The sequence below is a fragment of the Taudactylus pleione genome, unplaced genomic scaffold (assembly GCF_031769625.1).
Source record: "Taudactylus pleione unplaced genomic scaffold, aTauple2 ptg000644l, whole genome shotgun sequence".
Classification (NCBI taxonomy): Eukaryota; Metazoa; Chordata; class Amphibia; order Anura; family Myobatrachidae; genus Taudactylus; species Taudactylus pleione.
The window spans coordinates 611,995-632,655 of NW_028285046.1; the positions used below are offsets into that span (position 1 = coordinate 611,995).

The 20,661-nt window shown below is 45.6% G+C and overlaps 1 protein-coding gene across 7 annotated transcripts in view; it reads right to left on the bottom strand.

The window, feature by feature from the left end:
- PGLS (6-phosphogluconolactonase) overlaps nucleotides 1–20,661 on the bottom strand; it is a 78,957-nt gene that overhangs the window by 32,332 nt on the left and 25,964 nt on the right. Inside the window, exons 1-2 of one of the 7 annotated variants that reach the window (XM_088455124.1) lie at nucleotides 12,589–12,687; nucleotides 6,906–7,167 (exon numbers count right to left, since the gene is read on the bottom strand). In XM_088455124.1, the coding sequence (XP_088311250.1) occupies nucleotides 6,906–7,160 (255 nt within the window). In that variant the 5' untranslated portion in view covers nucleotides 7,161–7,167; nucleotides 12,589–12,687. The other 6 variants (XM_088455126.1, XM_088455125.1, XM_088455131.1 and 3 more) reach the window with 6 other exon arrangements.

Here is a 20,661-nt window from a genome sequence, read left to right on the forward strand (position 1 = left end):
ACATCACTGCACAGTCATCCAGCACTGCACAGTCATCCAGCACTACACATCACTGCACAGTCATCCAGTGCTTCACCTCCTGACTTGTGCCAAAACTAATGTTGTTAATGTTCTGTGATGCTGTAACTGGTGGATACAAATATCACTTTGCACTTAATGGAGTAGTTTTATAAAAATAAAATAAAAATTGACAACTGGAAATAAAAAAAAAGTTTTTTGGGTAGCCCAGAGGCAAATTTACAGCTCATGGGGCCTCCCTTCCTCTCAAACAATCCATAGCACTATATGCCCCCCCCCCCCCCCTCCCCATTATTGTGAGCAGGGCCAAGCTCAGGCAGTGTCAGTGATAAAGTATGCCCCCCCATTTGTTGCAAGCAGGGCCAGGCTGTTAGTGTATGCCCTCCCCCACTCTCAATCTGTAACAAGCAGGGACAGGCTCAGTCAGTGTGTATACCCAACCCCACCCCCATTTGTAACAATCAGGGCCAGCCTCAGTCACTGTATACCCAACCCCACCCCCATTTGTAACAATCAGGGCCAGCCTCAGTCACTGTATACCCAACCCCTCCCCCATTTGTAACAATCAGGGCCAGGCTCAGTCTGCAACAGTGTATGCTTCCTCCCCCCCAATTTGTATCAAGCAGGGCCAGGCTCAATCTCAATCAGTGTATACCACTCCTCTTCCCTCATTGTAGCAGTCAGGGCCAGGCTGGCTCAGTCTGTTTGTGTCCCCTCCACCCCTACCCGCACCCCCCAATTAGTAACAGGCGGCTGATAATGCACTCAAAGACTGCAGGCAGGAGTAGCTTGGCAACCGTTGCACCAGCAGCACATACCTCGGGGCTCGACGCACCCTCTCCACCGGGTTGCAGATAGTTCTCCCTCACTAGGTGTATCCTGACTTCTTCAGTTACTCCTCTCCACTCTCTTCTGTTCCCAGGCCAGCTCCTTTCACTGTGCAGGTGATGTCATACGCGCGTGGGTCATGACGGCTCACATGCACAACACAATGATCGGGATCAGGGCCAGATCAAGGACTGTGGGGGCCCCTGGGCAACAAACGTGTGGGGGCCCCTATTATTAAAAGTTGAGTAATATACATATACACACACACATATATATATAAATAAAATGTGTGTGTGTAAATATATATATTATATACACACAGGGCCGGCTCCAGGGGCTGGAGCACCCTGTGCCAGCTGTACTAATAGCGCCCTATAGTCTTGCACAGCAAAAATGGGGGAGCGACCAAATTACCGTAGGCCACGCCCCCTAAGTGACGTTATGTTGAGGCATGCCCAGCACTCCGTCACTAGCTGTACTTCCCCCAGCCCTCTCCCGGCACTGAATGGATGCCGCATGCATGCGCGCAACATCCATTCAGCTACTCCGGGATCCGGCACCGCTGAGGCGGTGGGGGTCCCCAACCTCCCAATTTGACCACAGCGGGTCAGTACTGTCCCGCTGAAACAGAGATGTTGGGGAGGGGTGCGCCCTCTATGGGGTGGCGCCCCTGATCAACCTCACTGGTCGAACACCCCAAGAGCCGGCTCTGTCTGTCTGTCTGTGTATATTTTATATATATATTTATTTATTTTTATTAGATAGCTATACATGCACACACACACAGACAGACACACATCTATACATTACTGCTGCTTACTTCAGTGGCAGCAGGCCAGCAGCAGAATAAGGGGCGGAGCCAAACGCAGGGTCGGGGCTTAATTGCGGGCTGCGGCTCCGTTAAAAGATAAAAAAAAAGAAACAGTTCATCTTGGGTATGGTGCCTATGTGTGCGGGCCCCAGTACGACCGCCCCTGTCGCCCTCCCTATAATCCAGCCCTGATCGGGATGCAGGTGCGTGCTGGAGCTAGCACCTGGCAGCTGTCTAATTACTGACAGCCTGCCGGGAGACAGGGACCCAGCCAGCCCAGCGCTCAAACATTTCCGGCGGAGCTAGTGGTCCGCTGGAAATAAGAAATGCCCTTCATGATTCTGCACCGTCGGTGGGCCCCCTGGCCCTAAGCAGTCGGCTGGCTTGCCCTTCCTTATAATCTTTATGCAAGGGGTCAGGGTTCAGGTCATGGCTCAGTTGGTAATCCAGTGTTCATGCACTGTACATTCCGTTTCTGTATTGGGTAACTTCCCATATTACACAGAATGTTGTCCTTATTTACGAAAGGTTTAACTTATGAAACACAATTGCTGTATTATGTTGACAGCATCTGTAGGCTGTCATTTAAAGTAGAAGAATTACATTATTATGTGACTTCATGACACAGAGGCCCGGATTCAGACCCGCTCGCTGCTACAGGAAGCTCGCAGGGTCTGTGGGCATTTTTTTTTTTTTGTGTGTCCAGGCCGCTTGGAAAGCTGTGGGTGTCCACCCACAGCTTGTGCGAGTGGGCTGGAGACCGTCGCAATTATCGCGACCATCGGGCTTGCGACGAGACCCTAATAGAGCAGGAAGTCCATTACTGACAGTAGGTCCTCCCACAAACGCCCGGCATTCCTAAGGGAACGCCTGCGTTTGTGTAGCCACGCCCCATACCCGCTACAAAACGGGGCAAGCTGTCACTCACCATTGACAGCAGCCTCGCCTTGTAGCGAGCCCCGTAGCGACTGAGTTCAGTTGCTCGGGGGGGGCTCGCGCATGCACACGCCGGACGCGGCGCATGCGCAGTGGCCAAACATCGCTCTGAATCAGGCCCAGAGACTTCAGAGAGAAATGACAATTTCCCACCAAAGACTGCAGGTTATAATATAGCCATTTAAGTGGTCAGTGAATTGTAAATGAATGCAGTTCTCAATGTGATATCAAGAGAACTTGACGTCTGTGAAGTGCAGGGCATTCATAGCACACAAATAAAGTAAAAATAAATGAATCTGGTATATAATAGACATGTTGTCTCTCCCCTTCCACGGATCCACATCAGTCCTTCTCACTGATCTATTGTGTGAGGGTAAATGTTTACCAAGTATACCCTAAAATGTGTTCTTTTACCCAATGTACCCTATAACGTAGATATATTTATTTACACCCCCTAGTCCAGTGGTTCCCAAACTCAGTCTTAAAGGCACCCTAACAGTTCAAGTTTTAAAGGATATCTATGATTGAGCAAAGGTGGTTTAATTAGTACCTCAATTAACTTGATTTAACCATCTGTGCTCAAGTATGGATATCCTGAAAACCTGGACTGTTAGAGTGCCTTGAGGATCGAGTTTGGGATCCACTGCTCTAGTCTGATTATATTTATCCAAATTCACGCCTTGATTAAATGTTACAAACTCCCATTATGATTAATTTTGTTTTAGTGTAATAAGTGTAAGGATATAGGACCTGATTTTGACTCAGCACAGATGTAAACGACGAGCTTTTGCATACAGCGCATACGCAGGTGCGAATTTACACATCTTTACATACTGTATGTCTGTCCTAATCTGAGTCAGATAGAACTTTGGCCAGTGTTTCCATGAAATAGGGCATTTCGGGGTAAGTACTGGGCAGTGACAATGTGATTGCATATAACCGCCCTGACTTGTGGTGGTGTCGTGGGCATGCATCAAAAGCTCCATGCATTCCTGAGTCTCGAGTACGGGGAAAGGGAAGCCTGACGCTGATGGATCTCTTGCACGTAGCATGGGTCTGGTGCAAGTGCAGACACTATTACCATTGCTGCGGCAGCTGGCGTAAAATCAATGGGCAACGTGGCTTTCCACTTGCAGATGCATGAACTACCGCATTAGCCTTAACTAGTGTTAATTCTAGATCCAGCGCTGGGCAAGGGGGCCCGGAATGTGAAAAGGGCACTGTCGCGCACACCTTAATCCAAAAAGGGGACGGATCATTAAGACATGCCCCCTTTTTGTCACTCTTTGGGGCATGCCCAGCACTTACGGACACGCTGGGCTGCCCCCAAGCTCTCTCCTCACTGTGAATAGATGTATGGCATCCATTTACCATTACCAAAACCAATGTTTCCCTCGCGCAGGACAATGCGGCCTCCGGGTGGGGACGGCACCCGGCAGGCTGTTTCAGCAGGGCGCCGGCAGGTATGGCAGGATGCATTTTGCCATTTTAAAATCGGGTAGGGCACGGCACCCTGCTAAATCAGCTTAGCGAGAAGACGGTAGCCCTACAAAATCTTACATTAGCATCTAAGTAAGTAAATTTGGCTTCCGTGGCTGCCCGCAACTACAGCAAACAATCAGTCCCATACTGTATATGATAGTTCAGTGGTTTTTAAACTTTTTCAACTTGAGGCACACTACACAAGATTTTAAAATTGCCAAGCCACACCATCCGGCGATGAAGCGCACGTGACCAATGAAAAAACATACATATTGACTCCTACACACTACAGTACAAGTGTGCTAAGCTGACCACTGCGGCACACTTGATAACCACTCGCGGTTGAAAAACACTGTTAGTTACAAGGCAATACATTTGTTAGGCACTAAGGGCCTGATTCAGCTTTGGGAATAAAGTAATATAGAGCAAATAACGGTGGCCTAGGGTAAAACCATGCTGCACTGCAGGTGGGGCAGATGTAAAAATGTGCAGAGAGATTTAGATTTGGGAGGGCCGTGTCCAAACTGAAATCTAAATTGCAGAGTAAAAATAAAGCTGTGCAGTATTTGTGGGCTACATCCAAAAGCAGCCAGTATTTACCCTACATACCAAAAATTTATGTATTTGCACCCCTTGCATTGTAACATGGTTTGTCCAGGTTCACAGTTACTTACTTTATCTTACTCTATTCCCAAAGCTGAATCAGGCCCTAAGTCAATATTGCATTCCCATATCTGTACATCTGATTAATGTGCTATTAGCCCAAGTTTTTTGCTACAGGCTTCAACTCAAGTGGTGACTAGGAGGACAAATACACCATTAGTGACAGAGGAGGAAAACAGGCCTTCATACAGGAAAATATAAAAGCTATAGACGTCTACTACCCAAAGTGTCAGTTTCCGTTGGGCTGGGAAGTTCCTTATGTGACATGAGCGAAACGTTTAGAAAAATGTTACACTTTTACAAACATTCATTTTTTGTGGCCGGTAAATGGGCTTGTGAAGATTGCTAAATATATGTAGGCCTAAATAAAAAAATTGAAATCAAATTCAATTTTGTACAAAATGTGGTATTCAAACAACAAACGCTCTAGAAAAAAAAAATGTCAGTGATAGAAATGATTTGAACAAATCTACAAAATGTAATGATTTATTTCACGGTGGATTGAACATTTTCTAACATTTATTTGTGACACAATTAGATTAAAGTAGAACAAATCAAATAATATTGGTACCGGACCACAGGAGAATTGCACGTCTTTATTGTCTACGTTTTGTACTAATAATGTTCATATTATTAATTCACGAATCTTGGCTTTGGTCATTGACTTATCGCCAGAGCAGTGAAGAACCACATGACAGGCTCAGCAGGAACAGCTTTCTAGGACTGGTAAATATACATAGCTCTCCCAGACATAAGGTTGCGTGTTTCAGTGTGATGATTGGTTCACTGTTGTAATGAGGGGAGCTTCTCACATTTTAGCACAATGAAAGAGCTACTAGTAAATCTGGCATGCTGACACAGCAAATGGCTGGCAACGGGATATATTATTGTGCAGTATATGGATGGCAAAAAGGGGTATTGATGTGCAGTATTGGAGGTATAATTGTGCAGTATATGGATGACAATTGCGGGTATTGATGTGCAGTATACAGTTGGCAATGAGGGGGTATCATTGTGTGGAATCCCGTCCGCAAGGCCGGCAGTTCGAATCCCGGCAGCATCAGGCCGACAGAGGAAGAGATCCCGGCAGCGGCAGCCCGACATCGCTGGAAATCCCAATCGTCCACAGGTAGGTACTAACTAACCTAACCTACCCCCCTAACCCTAACCCTCCCTTAGGGGTGTCTAACCCTAACCTCCCCCCCCCAAGTGCCTAAACCTAACCCCCCCCCCCCCGCTGCCTAAACCTAAGTCCCCCGGTGAGGGTGCCTAACCCTATCCTCCCCACAGGGGTGCCTAACCCTCGCTTCCCCTAGCCTAACCCTAACCTTCCCGGGGGGTGCCTAACCCTAAGTCCCCCCCGGGAGCCCTAAACCTAACCCCCCCCCCCGCGGCTGTCCGCTCGCGGCGCCCTGCAATCCTTCGATCGGGATGCCGGTCTCTCGGCGTAGGGGCAATTTTAGACGCCTGTCATTTAACCCTAGCCGGGATTGAGGAGTCGGGAAGCCGGCGGTCGGTATTGCAGCCGCCGGCATCCTAAACGTATACACATTGTGTAGGATACAGTTGGCAATGAGGGGGTATCATTGTGCAGTATACAGTTGTCAATGAGGGGGTTTCATTGTGTAGTACAGTATACAGTTGGCAATGAGGGGGTATCATTGTGTAGTATACATTTGACCATGAGGGGGTTTTATTGTGTAGTATACAGTTGGCAATGAGGGGGTATCATTGTGTAGTATACCGTACGGTTGGCAATGAGGGGGTATTATTATGTAATGTATATACGGTTGGCAATGAGGGGTATCATTGGGTAGTATACGGTTGGCAATGAGGGGGTATCATTGTGTAGTATACGGTTGGCAATGAGGGGGTATCATTGTGTAGTATACGGTTGGCAATGAGGGGGTATCAGTGTAGCTTGTGATGTATCATTTCTGCAGTATATGGATGGCTTAGGGATGTTTTCTGTAAGTATGTATGAATGGTTGGAAATGGAGGTTCAGTGCCATGCAAAGCAAGTCAGTTCACTTACATTAATTTGTTATATTAATCTGTATTCAGAAACGTTTTTATCAGTAGAAAACAGATAGTTGCAGCTTTTGTTAGTAAATATGTTTTGAACAAAACAAAAAGCTGTAAAATTTGTATCGTAAGCGCAGCTCACCTGGTACTCTCCATATGTGCTCTCCGGGTCAGTAAATGGGACCAGCCTTTCATCGCACATGGCTACTTTCCACCCTTCTGTATCGAGCCCTGCAGTTTTGGGTAATTCTCGGCTCAGCAGCTGCACCAAGCTTCCGCCAGATAATCCCAGATGGAAGCTGTTTTTGCTCCTAGATTCATGTACCAGGAGCTGTGATAGAGAGAGAGCAAGCTCTGCTGGCGAGGGGAACACACGGATCTGACGGCTGGAGGACATCACAGATCTGGAGAGACAACCCACAGACAATGGATTAGAACACAATTTTAAATCAAATCTGATAGGTGTGGGTACAAAAATGAAAGTCACTGATACAGAATCAGTAGGGTAACATTTATCTGATGCATTAGAACAATGTTTGTAAAATTCCTCTCAATGTGGTGCATGTAGCGATGTTATTAGGGAATACAGATAAGAAACAGCCTTCAGGATTCTCCACATTTTAATCTATTTAATCTGTTCCAGAAAAATGGACCTCTGAGCACTAATCAAACACTTCATTAATATTCCACTGAACTAAAATGCACATCTCTCCCATCACTCCTGCCACTGGGCTGGGCACCACTGACTAGCTCTGCGGAGAAAGAACTATATGTCCACATACTGAGTAGTCATCCTCGGCTGGTGGTCAGCTATGTGGGAAGCAGTGCTGACAGTGTACAATGTCTGCCCCTTTCCTGAGGGTTGTTGGGATGGAAACACTGGATCCTGGGCAGTTTTTTCCATGTTTCAATGACTCACTTATTGTGCAAATAAAAGGTAAGGAGGGTGATGCTTGCATTTGTGAGTACAAGAATAGTTTAGGGATGGGCTAAACCATAATTCCACTCCTGTGTCAGTGAAGTGCTGACAGCAGGTGAAGAGCTTACACCAGAGCCGTAACTAGACTTTTTGGTGCCCTGTGCCAGAAAGAGCATTGGTGCCCCCCTCATTTTTCAAAGGGACATAATGCACCCAAAAAAGGGCCATGTCTTCATGGGGAAGGGCCAGGGAAGAGATAGGAGAGGCCAGGAGATGCTGGGGATGAAATAAGAGGAAGCTACAAGCAAGAATGATAATAAACAGAAATTTGACAGGCCCAAACAGCACCCCCTGACCTGTGGTGCCCTGTGCGATGGCACCGGCCGCACTACCCTAGCTACGGCCCTGCCTTACACTACAGCAGCCCGGTATGGAATCCTAAGATAAATAGGAATCTATAGCAGACTTTTCCAAAAAAAAACTACACATCTATAGCAAAATCTATGGGAGAATTGTCCAAAATTAACACATTCAGTCTTCAGGAGGAGCGATGTTAAGCCTGTTTTTGTTATTGGAATTAAACTTACCATTAGTCTCTCGCTTCGGTAATCTAAGGTGACAAACTTAATGACATCAATTTAATATGCGGCAATGCATGGAAACCTATGATACATTCTCTCTGTAATTGAGTCTGGGATATGGTAAAACTTGTTCCTTTTGGGAACCAATTGATTTAGCTGGGTCCATGCAATCTGGCACAGATGCTCCCAGACAATGTCATCTATAGGTTGGGAGTGGCTCTCGGAGGAAAACAGTTTCCTAGGTAACTAGATCAAACACCACGGGAGTCCTCTGTGGCTCCGAGCCATTAACTTTATACTTGTTATGGCTGCGTGAATCCTGGTAGCTGGAGACCATTGTAATCCTCAGGGTACAGTTGTTTTCCAGGAATGACAGAAACAAAGAAAAACATTTAATGATGCATCAACACTTAAAAAGCCACTGAACCCAAAATTTGAATAAAAGAAAAACTACAAGTAGAACAGTAACAAATACATACACTGTATACTGTAGTCTGTAACAAGGTAACTCTCTCTTACTACTAGAGCCACATACTAATAAAACCATCACAGTAAACACGATATGTTCAGCTCCTGCACACACTTAAATCTACTGGCTCCCAGACTGTGTAAGGATTTCTTTGGCAACCTGAAGCTCTTCTGCTGCTTTAAAACAAAAATCCCATAATGGCCTGTCAACCAAAGGCTGTTATGGAACTACAATTCCTGTGTGTGCATGCTGGGAGTTGTAGTTGCCTGAATCTAATGTAATATATTAACTCACATACACCTGCCCTGGCAGGGTCAATAAGACAAACTTTTCTCTGGAGACCAGATAAATCCAGATTCAAGATTTAAATAAGATAAAATAATGGAATTGGCAAAGTGTAGCGATGTAGTATAGTAGCTACTATAGTTATACACACATTTTACTGATATAGAGAATAAACTGCAAACTGGAACAGCAAAAACAAATCAGATGAGATTAAAATATAACACATTTTATGATTCACCAAGAATTAATTTTCATGTATGAAAAAATGAATAAATAAATCACGCATCATTAGCAAGTGTTTAAAACAAATACCAGCAATAATATATATTAATAAATAATCTAAGAAAAATATCTATGTTACTAAACAGGGCAGGAGCAGGCTGCTGGTGTTTGAAAACTATAAATCACAGCATGCCCTGTCCACTGGATGCCAATACATGGAATGTATGTAACAGGTCATCTGAGTAGAGAATAGTAGGTAGATCTCCCATGAGATCCCTGATGTGATATGACTGACATCACTGGAACCCATTGTATCTGCAATAGTGTGATATATAACTATGGTCACCCACATACAAATCCGTTAACAGATTGACAGAATATATGTTTGTTCTACACCTGTTACAGACAGCAAGCATAAGCACCTTAGGACAACGCTTAATAGAGCAGCATGACCCACGCCCACACATACACTGTATTATGCATGCATTTACACTCAGCATGAATGCAATGACTCGCACTGTGTGTACAAAGAAGCAAGCACACTCCTCCACACACTAATAGCAGATTAATGAGATGAATACTGTACCGAGCACACACTGAGCTGCAGAATGAGATGAAAAAAGAAAGGGAACTGCCAGGTGAGTGGGCGGAAGTGACGTAAACTATCCTCACCTGTGTGGCCTCAGTAAGGGCGGAAGCGTAGAGGAGGGAATCGCTCAACAGTTGTTCAGGGCTGAGTTGCTGCAGAGTGTATCAGTATCAGTAGTAGGAAATGAGGTCAGAAGGGCGGAAATACCCTTATGTGATCACAGGGAACTGGCAGATCAGCCCATGGTGATGATATTGCAGAGCAGTGTTCTATATTGTGTAACTACTGACTGATGTACTGTAAACACCCTATTCATGTGCACTGAAACCAGTAATAACTTGGCTGGCATTGAGCTGTTACACCCTCATGAAAAGTCAGGAACTAACTATATTGAACTGTAGCTTATAGTTACTTTTGATAAACATTTCTCTAGTGTACAAAGCGGGGGAGTGATGTCACAGAGACTTGGCCTCACACTGCTCCAGAGTTGTTATGCTGTTTGGGAGTTAAGTTAACCTCTTTTGCGACCACTGGGATGTAATGTGGTTAGGGCATGGCACGTATCGCAGTGATCTGCCTGGTACACTGATTTATTTTACACAAACTGTGTTATTGTTTAGTGCAGGGATGGGGAACCTCAGGCCCGGGGGCCGTATAAGGCTCCTGGAATCATTTGGTCTGACCCTCAGACCTTTTTCTGCTAGCCTCATCTGGCTGCAGGGTGCCTAGAATGGCACCATGCAGCCAGAATCTATGCAGCAGAGCCACCTGGGGCATCTTTAGGACGCTTCAGATGGTCACACCACTGTCCTTACAGCTCCCAGGAGCATCCTCAGGATGCTACGGGCATTGCTGTAATCACCTGCGATTGTGGCCCGCCCCTGTGTGACATCACACGGAGGGGTCATGGCCTGCACCGGGCCCGTGAATAATGTTATATATATCAAAATGGCCCTCGGCAGAAAAAAGGTTCCCCACCTTTGGTTTAGTGGCTCTGGTCTTCATGGAATTGATTTTGTTTAAAAGGGGCTAGGTCGGGGTGGGCAATAAGCGGCCCTTCAGCTGTTGCTGAACTACAAATACCAGCATGCCTTGCAATAGTATTAGCATGGCCAAATAGCAAATCTGGCAGGGCATGCTGGGATGTGTTTTTTTACAACATCTGGGGGGCCGCTTATTGCCCACCCTTAGGAACATACATAATTTGTAGAGAAGTATAAAACAAAATTAAGTTGTTGGATACTATAGGACCGTTGGCAAACCCAAAACTGATCTATACATAATGTCCTAAAAACATAAATATGTGGGAGCAGTGGTAAATCAGCAGAACCCCTGTGGAAAAGATTCAGTTCTCGGGGGTGTGCTGCCACGATGTTCAGCTGCACATATCATGGAAGCCAAACATTGCTTTTCCCCAGATGTGATTAGACATCAGATTTCAAAGATTATTACACAGTCTAACAACATAAACCTCATGTTAATATAAACATAATAAAATGATGCAGGCCATACATATATGAGCGGATTCTCCATTCTGCCAATGTCAATCCGGTCCGCCGATCGGCAGTTTGCTGAGTGACCAGCAAAATAATACCCAATCCCCAACTCGCGATTCCAATCATTTGTGGGTTGGAATCAACCAAAAAAGGAATTCTCCCGATAGCTGACTGATGTATGGGCCACATAACTTAGAATTAGAGTCAATCAACAAATATTATAATGTGTCCTGCTATTTTCTAATGTGTATGGCTTTATTACTGTCATGAGGTGAAGTATTACTGTAATCGATAATTCAAAATGTGTTACACCTAAGGGGGAATTCAATTGCCGGTGAAGGGTGCGAATTGCCGTTTCTGTGGCGATTAAACGTCGGCAATGGTAGCCTGTCTCTCACCCATAGGCCGTCCGAATTCCAGATTCGCACAAAAGTTCTCGCTACACTATGGGGTAGCAAACACCTTTGTGCAAGATCCTGCTGCCGCGAAGATTCAGCCGGGCAAACAGATTTGCCCGTAATTGAATTCTCCCCATAATTTTAATCAAGTAATTTCACAGTAAGGGTGAGCCTGGGTAATCTGTAGGGAATCGGTATGAATTACCTCCGGACCCCGACAGCGGCTGCCCGCCATGGGTGAAAATCCTGATCGTCCCCAGGTAAGTATTTACTAACCTAACCTCCCCCCCCAACCCTAACCCTCCTTAGGGGTGCCTCGTCCTAACCTGCCCCCCCAGTGCCTAACCCTAATCCCCCCTCTAAGTGCCTAAACCTAACCACCTAACCCCCTCTTCCCTGCCACCTAAACCTAAGTCCCCCGGGGGGTGCCTAACCCTAAGTCCTCCGGGGGGGTGCCTAACCCTCCCTTCCCCTAGCCTAACCCTAACCTCCCAGGGAGTGTGCCTCACCCTAAGTCCCCCCCGAGAACCCTAACCCTCCCTCCCCATGGCTGACCGCAGCGGTGCCCGGCATCACTTCGATCGGGATGCCGGGCGCCGGTCTCCCGGCGTCGGTAAAATGACAGGCGTCTAGATTTAGAAGCCTGTCATTTAACCCTCGCCGGGATAAAGCAGTCGGGAAGCCGGCCGTCGGGATTACGTCCGCCGGCTTCCCGACTGCATATCGATCTATAGTTCATGTAGTTCTAGGTTCAATGACCTCTTAAATATGTCCGCAGAAGGGTGATCTACTGTATATTATTAGTAGATATCAACAGGGTATTGTCACGGCCAGGGTATTTCAGCATGGTGCTAGGCGGGTGTTACCTGTGAGGTCGTTGTGGCGCGGGCTGTCTCGTGGCGGAGCTGGTGTCTGGCGGGGGGCTTTGGCTGCGCGCGTTGTTGTGCGGGCCTGTTGTCACTGCACTGGTAAGGCCTGGTGGCGTCTCCGTTCCGTTTGGCATGGGCGCCGCCATCTTGCCTTCTGGCCATGTGATGCGGCTGGCCAATCCTGGTGAGTCACATGTTCCCTCCGGCCAGTAACAGCACGGCATGGGGTATTTAGGAAGGGTCAGTGCCTTCCTTCTTCGCCAGTGCAATGTGTATCTCAGCCTAGCTGAGAGGGAGTTCTCTGTGCTTATCCTGTTCCTGTGAATTCGCTGTCTGCCTGTCAGCTCCTAACTTCCGCTGGACTACCCCGCTTCCTCCATCACCCTTGCCCATACCTGAGTGCCTGAGCCTGCTGGCATCCTGCTCATTGCCTTAGTTCACTACCTGCATACCTGGCTATTATTTTCCTGCATCACTACCTGCATACCTGGTTGATTATTCCAGTCTCACTACCTGCACACCTGGACAGTTCTAATTGTTTCTACTTGGACATTAACCCATTTCTCCCACCACAGAACTCTTGTGCACATTTATATATTCCTGGACTTTTATTTACTGCCATATTTTATGTCTTCTCAAGCGCTTATTAAAAAAACTAGTTTTTTATTCAAATCCGCTTCTGTGATCGCTCCTGCTACCACCCCGGGTCCACAAACAACCCAGAACATAACAGGTATAAATCCAAATTGGCTCCTTCCAATAATAAGTGTGCTGAGATTTATGTACAAATCATAGGTAAGTACTTTCCCCCAACAGCTTTTAGCTAGTGTTCTCAAATATGTAATTGTGGATTGTCCTCCCCACATACCTAGGCATAGTTCATATTATAAGTATTACAGAAAAATGCAAAGCATAGCAAGTAATTATATACAAGTATTTCTGATAAAAATGTGATGCAGGGGTACGTAATCTATATGTGTGTACCTCTTCAAATTTGTAGTGTTTAAAGGGTTAAATCAAGGGTAAGTGACAATCTGTAATGGATCACGTGGAGAGTATCATGTATAATATTAGTGTGGCACTAATCTGTCTTTGTCCAGTGACTGGTTATAGTGATAAAGGGGGAGTGTATCACACTCTTTAAAGAGTGGAGAAGTGGACGAGTACTGAAGTTGCCCATACCAACCAATCAGCTTTTACATATCATTTTACGGAATGTTATTGATATATGTACTAATGCTGATTGGTTGCTATGGGCAACTTCTCCACTCTTTCAAAGGTTTGATTCATTTCCCCTAAAGTGATAATACGTGAGAGATGATATATACATCTATAATGCAGGCTGATAGAGTGAACAGGGGCTTATATGATAAGGGAAGATTATGAGTTAATCATGGATGTTACTGAGTAGGGCTGTGAAATGAGGGGAGTTATAAGGTGAGGGAATCTGGTGATATTGGTGTTATCTTGGTGATAATGTGAGTTCATTATATCAAGAGCAAATAAGCAGCATCTGTAATTCTGTAATTATATAAATATAACCGATACTAGATCTATGATAGAGAATATATAGCTGGGTAGGAATACACTGGAGTTGATATGTTCATTGAGTTCTTTGGGTGATTTCGCTCCCAGTCTGTAGGTTCATTCACTCTTTCATTCTTTAGTTAAGGCGCATATCCACTACACGATATCCTCCCTGAACGATATAGTTAAACCATTTCCCATGAACTTTCCGGTGTCTAAGATGAACGATATCATTCGTAAACATGAATAGATTGCCTCTTCTGATACCCAATTAAATTTTTTCGAATCCAAAACCTTTAACAACTTTGACACTGTATTTATGTTTAAAGTAGAAGGGCTTAACCAATTAACTCGCCCCCTCAAGTGAGGGAAATGACGGAGTGTGAACACCGGCAACATTATCGGAACTTGCCCAACTCACTGCCCTAACTCACCCCACATTCATGAATCTTTGTATATGGCCCTATGGGAATGTGAAAAAAAAATCCATGTATCCAGCAGTACTGTAAGTGCGGCATATAGCAGCATTTACTCGCACCCGTGAGTAAATCACGGGTAATTGAATTGAGCCCGAAGTGTCTAGCCACAGTTGTAAGTTGGTTGCACCTCTATAGGGTGCAAGGGAAAATGATCAATGTTGTTAGTCATGATGTATCTTCGTTCAATCATTCCAGATACTTTAATGTCCTTCAATGTATGGGCTCCTATAGGACTACTGTCAGTCATCCCTGTACAGTAATCTTTTTTCTCCCTACAGCACTATTCCAATGGGAACCATAATCACCAGCCACTACCATTTTGAGTCTTCTTCCTGTCCTATGGGCTCCAGTTCATATACTGCATTGGGTACAGGGAAAGGGACTATGGGCCTGATTCAGACCCGCTCGCAAGCGGGTCGATGGTGCCCTAGCTCGCATGCGCATGATGGAGGGAGCTCCGAATAGTCTTGCACCAAAGGGGGCGTGCTGTCGATGTTGATTGACAGCACGCCCCCTTTGGTGGGCGTGCCGGGGGCGTGGCTGCCAGACGGAGGCGTTCCCATGGGAACGCCTACCGTCTGGGTCCGGCCCCATTGACATCACTAGTGATGTCAGTGGGAGTGATTTTGGCTCTGATAGAGCCAAAATCACTCCAGGGCTTGCGGTCACCGAGTCCCTACCGCAGGGTCTCGTCGCAAGCCCGATGGTCGCGATGGTCTTGACCATCGCGACCATCTTTTTGACCGCTGGCATATGCTGTGGGTGGTCACCCACAGCTATGCGAGCGGCCAGGAGGCCGCTCCAAGTTTAGGTGGGAGGGCCCTGATTCAGAGCGAGCGCTCTGGTCAGAGCGTCCGGCTCTGAATCAGGCCCTATGCTTGGTCAGTTTGGATTATTGGCCCTTAGTGGATGGTTTATGGCTGAGTGTCTGCCCACTTTTTTCCCTGGGCCCCAGCTGATCCTGGCATCCTTGCATGGCTGTAACTCTGTCAGGAAATATTTGACAAAACTTAAAGTATATACATTGGGCCTGATTCAGAGGTGCACGCTAACTGCATTGAATGCTACTATGCACGCAGTTGGCCGATGTTGGAACTACTGTGCTTGCATCACGATGGTTACCGCAAGGAGACGCAGAACGTATTTGGACACAAGAGCTGTGGATTTCAATGGGTGTTCGTGGTAGGTAACAGGGTGGTGGCTAGCCAGTCGTCGCATGACTCGTGGGCGTCGCTAATAGTGACTGCAACTAAAGACACAGCAGCGCTGTCACAGGACAGACAAATTGCACCTGCTATACGTCTGGTGCAAGCTTCATTGACGGGACTGATGGTGTGTCTAAAGACATACCAAGAAAGATTAGCGCCGCTGCAAGTGGGCATCTCAGAATCGGTTGCGGTATTAACCTAAAGTCGCGATGGTGGAAATAGAATCGGCAGCGCCTGCGTGTGCCTTTGAATTAGATCCATTGTGTAACTTTTGCACAAATTGATTATTTAAAAATTGGGAGCTGCCTCTTGTAGCTTCCCAACAATAGGTCCCATGTTCCTTTATTTTATGGTGTCCAGTAGCCCTCTGTTATCACCATACAGTTATAGTTCCTTATGAGCGGGATGAACATCTTTTTAAAAATCAAATTGACTGATAAAAATGTGAAAGTTGGAATTACTTTGCAGGACTGGATTAAGGACTCTGGGGGTCATTCAGACCCGCTCGCGAGCGAAGGACGCTCGCAAGCGGGTCAATGTTGGGCGAATGCGCATGCACACGACGGAAGGAGCTCCGTCGTGCGCATGCGCGAGACCCGGCGAGCGACGAGGAATACGTCGCTCGGGGGCTCGCACCAAAGGGGGCGTGCTGTCTATGGTGAGTGACAGCACGCCCCCTTTGGTGGGCGTGCCAGGGGCGTGGCTGCCAGACGTAGGCGTTCCCATGGGAACGCCTACCGTCTGGATCCGGCCCCACTGACATCACTAGTGATGTCAGTGGGAGTGATTTTGGCTCTGATAGAGCCAAAATCACTCCAGGGCTTGCGGTCACCGAGACCCTACCGCAGGGTCTCGTCGCAAGCCCGATGGTCGTGATGGTCTTGACCATCGGGACCATCATCATGGACGCTCGCATAAGCTGTGGGTGGTAACCCACAGCTATGCGAGCGTCCAAGAGGCCGCTCCATTTTTAGGAAGGAGGGCACTGATTCAGAGCGAGCGCTCTGGTCAGAACGTCCAGCTCTGAATTAGGCCCTCTGTGGGGGCCCCTGGGCTGAAAAGCTGTGATGGCCATCTGGACCCTGGTCAACAAGACCTAACCATTCACATAAATAGAAAATGTATACTTATACAGTCCAACTCATTACTGAGTCATTCCCTTTCTCCTACAATACTAACTTAGCTCTTTTTCTCTTCTCTTCCTTTTCCTTCTTACTTTTCTCTCTTCTCTAGCCTTCACAAACACTGTGGTGCTCTTTCACATAGCTACTGTCTCCATCTGGCAATGTCACTATATAATAAAATAACACCATCACATCAGGGAGAAAACATGAGAGCTGGGCTCCACCAGGTGTCACTGTGAGGCAGCAGCTCCAGTGTCATGTAGGACTGAGTTACCACTGGATGCCACAAGGAGATGTCTACAAGGAGACATTACACAAAGTGCTACCAGAAGCCACCAGGGGGGCAATAATATAATATCAGCATTCAATAGTAATATAGCATTCAGTCTTGCACCCTGGTGATGGGGTCCCTTAGGTTGCAGCTTATTCAGCCTATCCCTAATTCTCTCTGTCACTCTGTAGCTTGCAGTACAAACTCCCAGACTCAGTCATATCCTAAAACCAGCCTTTCATAACATATGACACAGGGCATGATATTTTTATTTCACAGTTCATAAACTTAATAAAAGTTCATAATTTGATGAAAACAGGCAATAAAGCCAATCCACAAACTTGGCAAAACATTTGATGGATATAGGTATTGACATAAGCTGATTATGCTCCCAGAATCCTTTGCATCACATCTATTTATAGGAAAGCAAACTAAATCCTTTGTCATGCTCACAGACCTCACAAGCAAATGCTTAGTTGAATCTTCAGGCAATGTTTTCTAATAAACCAGTCTTGTCTTCCACAATTCCTTAGAAGGTAGGTAATTAGCACAACATGAATCTGAACACATTTCATGAGATTAACAGAAAGCACAGTTTGCCCACATATGCATATAGCACGAAAACACAGGAAAAGGTAAATATAAGTGTAGTAAATGTATTACTAATAGGCCAAAAGAAGATGGAAAAGAGCCCCCCCAGGAGAATAATGTAATAGGACAATTGTGTTGTTTCCTATAATATATGATATGTATATTAGCAGGCTTAAGGAAATTAAATTTACTTTATTTTTATGTTTACTCTTGCACAGAATATTATGTATTTAACATATTTAAAATAATATACAACTGTAATTGGTTCTCTGTGTTCATTTTTTTCTTTTACTATATATATATATATAATTTGTGTGTCAGTTTGTGTGCAGCATTTTATTTCAGTAGTAATTTAGCCATCTCAGGCTTATACTGTTCTCTTTTTGTTGTTGGTGACTCATTATGTTTGCAATTAAAAATGTATTTAAATAATCACCAGCAATGAAAGTTAATTGAATTTTTTTATATTCAAGATTAACAAACTAATGAAGTAATTACAGGAATTAGACCTTAACAGGTTTACAGTAATCGCCCTGAACATATTTGCTGTTAGTGGTATTTAAGGTTTTAATAGCTAAACTGTTTAATTATCCTACATGCATATAAGTAGAGCATGTATAGGAAAAAGTGTTTTCACTTTTTAATTGATTTTACTTTTCTACACTTCCACAACGTGAACATTGCTTTATTGATTAAATTTGATGCGTGTTGTTAAAGTGAATTGGTAGCAAATCGATCTGCTTTGAACTCACCATTGTTTGTGCCATCTAGTCAGCTACCAGAATCTAAACACAGCAAAGGCAGCCATTTTGTGGGCTGAGACAAAATATATGAGAATGCAGCCTAGACATCACTAATATAAGCAGTGTCATAATTTTGCTACAAAACACTATGAACTGATGGTGTCAGTATTGGTTTAGTACAGAAAGTAGCTGCTTCCCCGTGTGTAGGTGAAGAGTCCACTATAAAAGAGTCATCCATGTTAGTAAACCTTTAATTATATAATTCCCCTCTCCATTTATAAAATACTTGGTTGTCCCCCATAAATCTCTGTTACTTGAAGCCAAGCGTCTTACGCCGCCACTTACAGCGCTGGAGGACTGAATCCATTTATAATTCAGGACAGTTCAATACACCCCTATTGAAGAGTTATTGGACTGCTTGCAGAACTAGTATATTCAGGGGAAATTAGGCTGTGGTACTACAGGTTTAGGTAATCAGACGTGTGTTCCATGGGGGTGGTATTACTTGACAAATGGGAGCATGTTATATTAGGAGGGGTAGCCCAAATGCGGACAACTCATCTAAGAACTAAGCACATATTTGGTTGAATATTTATTTGGATAAAATGATAGTGTCACCTCTAGCTGTGGTGCATTGTGTAACTACCATAGTAACTGGCAGTGCAGCTGCTATTGGGGCTTGAAGCTAAATGGGGCCCATTAAATCAGTCATAGACTCCTGTGTGTTTGCGATTTTGATTCCTGTCTGGGTCCATATTTTTGGGGCCATGAAACCTGAACTGTAATGGGGCCCCTTTGCAACCAGCAACAATAGGGCAAGGACCTTGAGGCCCAAATACTGGAGATGTAGAAACTCACCAGAGAGTGACACTGTAGATAAATGAATAGATGTAGAAACCTTCTGGAGAGTGAGAGACTGTAGATAGATAGATAGATAGATAGATACAGTGGCGTATCTACAATGGGTGGCCCCGCACCGCACACCCTGCACCCATAGTATTTTAAACTTACCTGTCCGTGGTCCCACGGCGGGTGTCAGCACTGCTCAGAACACCGGAAAAATGGCCGCAGCGTCCATTTTCACGGCGTTCTGCGCATGCGCCGTAGACTCTGGGCACCCTCTAGTGCTCGGAGTCTACTAATGCTCTGGTGGTTGGCCAGCCGCGTCAGTCAGCTGCCGGCTACCGAGGAGAGAGGAGGGGGCCCGCACGGGGAGTGCACACGGGCCCCCCCCTCTCTTAAGACGCTCTTGGATAGATAGATAGATAGATAGATAGATAGATAGATGAATGGATGGATGAGATCCCTTACAAATATTTACTATAGAGTCCACAAATTGTATTTATTTATTTATTAACAGTTTCTTATATAGTGCAGCATATTCCGTTGCACTTTACAAATGTAAACATTAATAGAACAAAACTGGGTAATAACAGACAGATATATAAGTAGGAAGGCCCTGCTCACAAATGTCTAGTTACCTTCCTGGTAGCTGGTAGATGATCAACTCAGAGTTCATAGAGAAGCCAGGAGAGGATATGCTGCTGACCACATCGGGGTTAGGACCGGGCTCTTCGTGTCATTAGGTCCTGTCCCCATTGCAGCCATATATAGTGGGTCTGAGGGGAAGGGCCAGGGCTAAAACTAAGCAAAATGTGTAATTTTAGCCCAGCCCCTCCACATCAACCCGCTATTCCCTGTATTATCTCCTCATCCTGCCCATTTTACTAGGACGTGTGCGGGATGCAGGAGATCCATTCACTCATTCAGGGGAACTAATAAGAACTCTACCTTGCTTAGCAACCCTCATTAGTGATTGAATTCAGTTTTTTTACCCGGGTTGGTTACGGGATCCCAGCGATCAGAATACTGACAGCAGCATCCCAATAGTCAGAAATCCGACCTACTAAGGTAAGTGTCCTAACCCTCTCTCTAACCCACCTTTCCCGCAGCCTAACCATAACCATCCCCCCCTCCTGCAGCCTAACCCTCACCCCTGGTAGCCTAACCCTAACCCCTAAACCTATCCCTAACCCCTAATATTTACTGTCAGGATGCCGGCGGTTGGGATTCTGGTGCCGGTATTCTGAATGCCGGCATCCCGACGACCCAGATGGTATTGGTAAC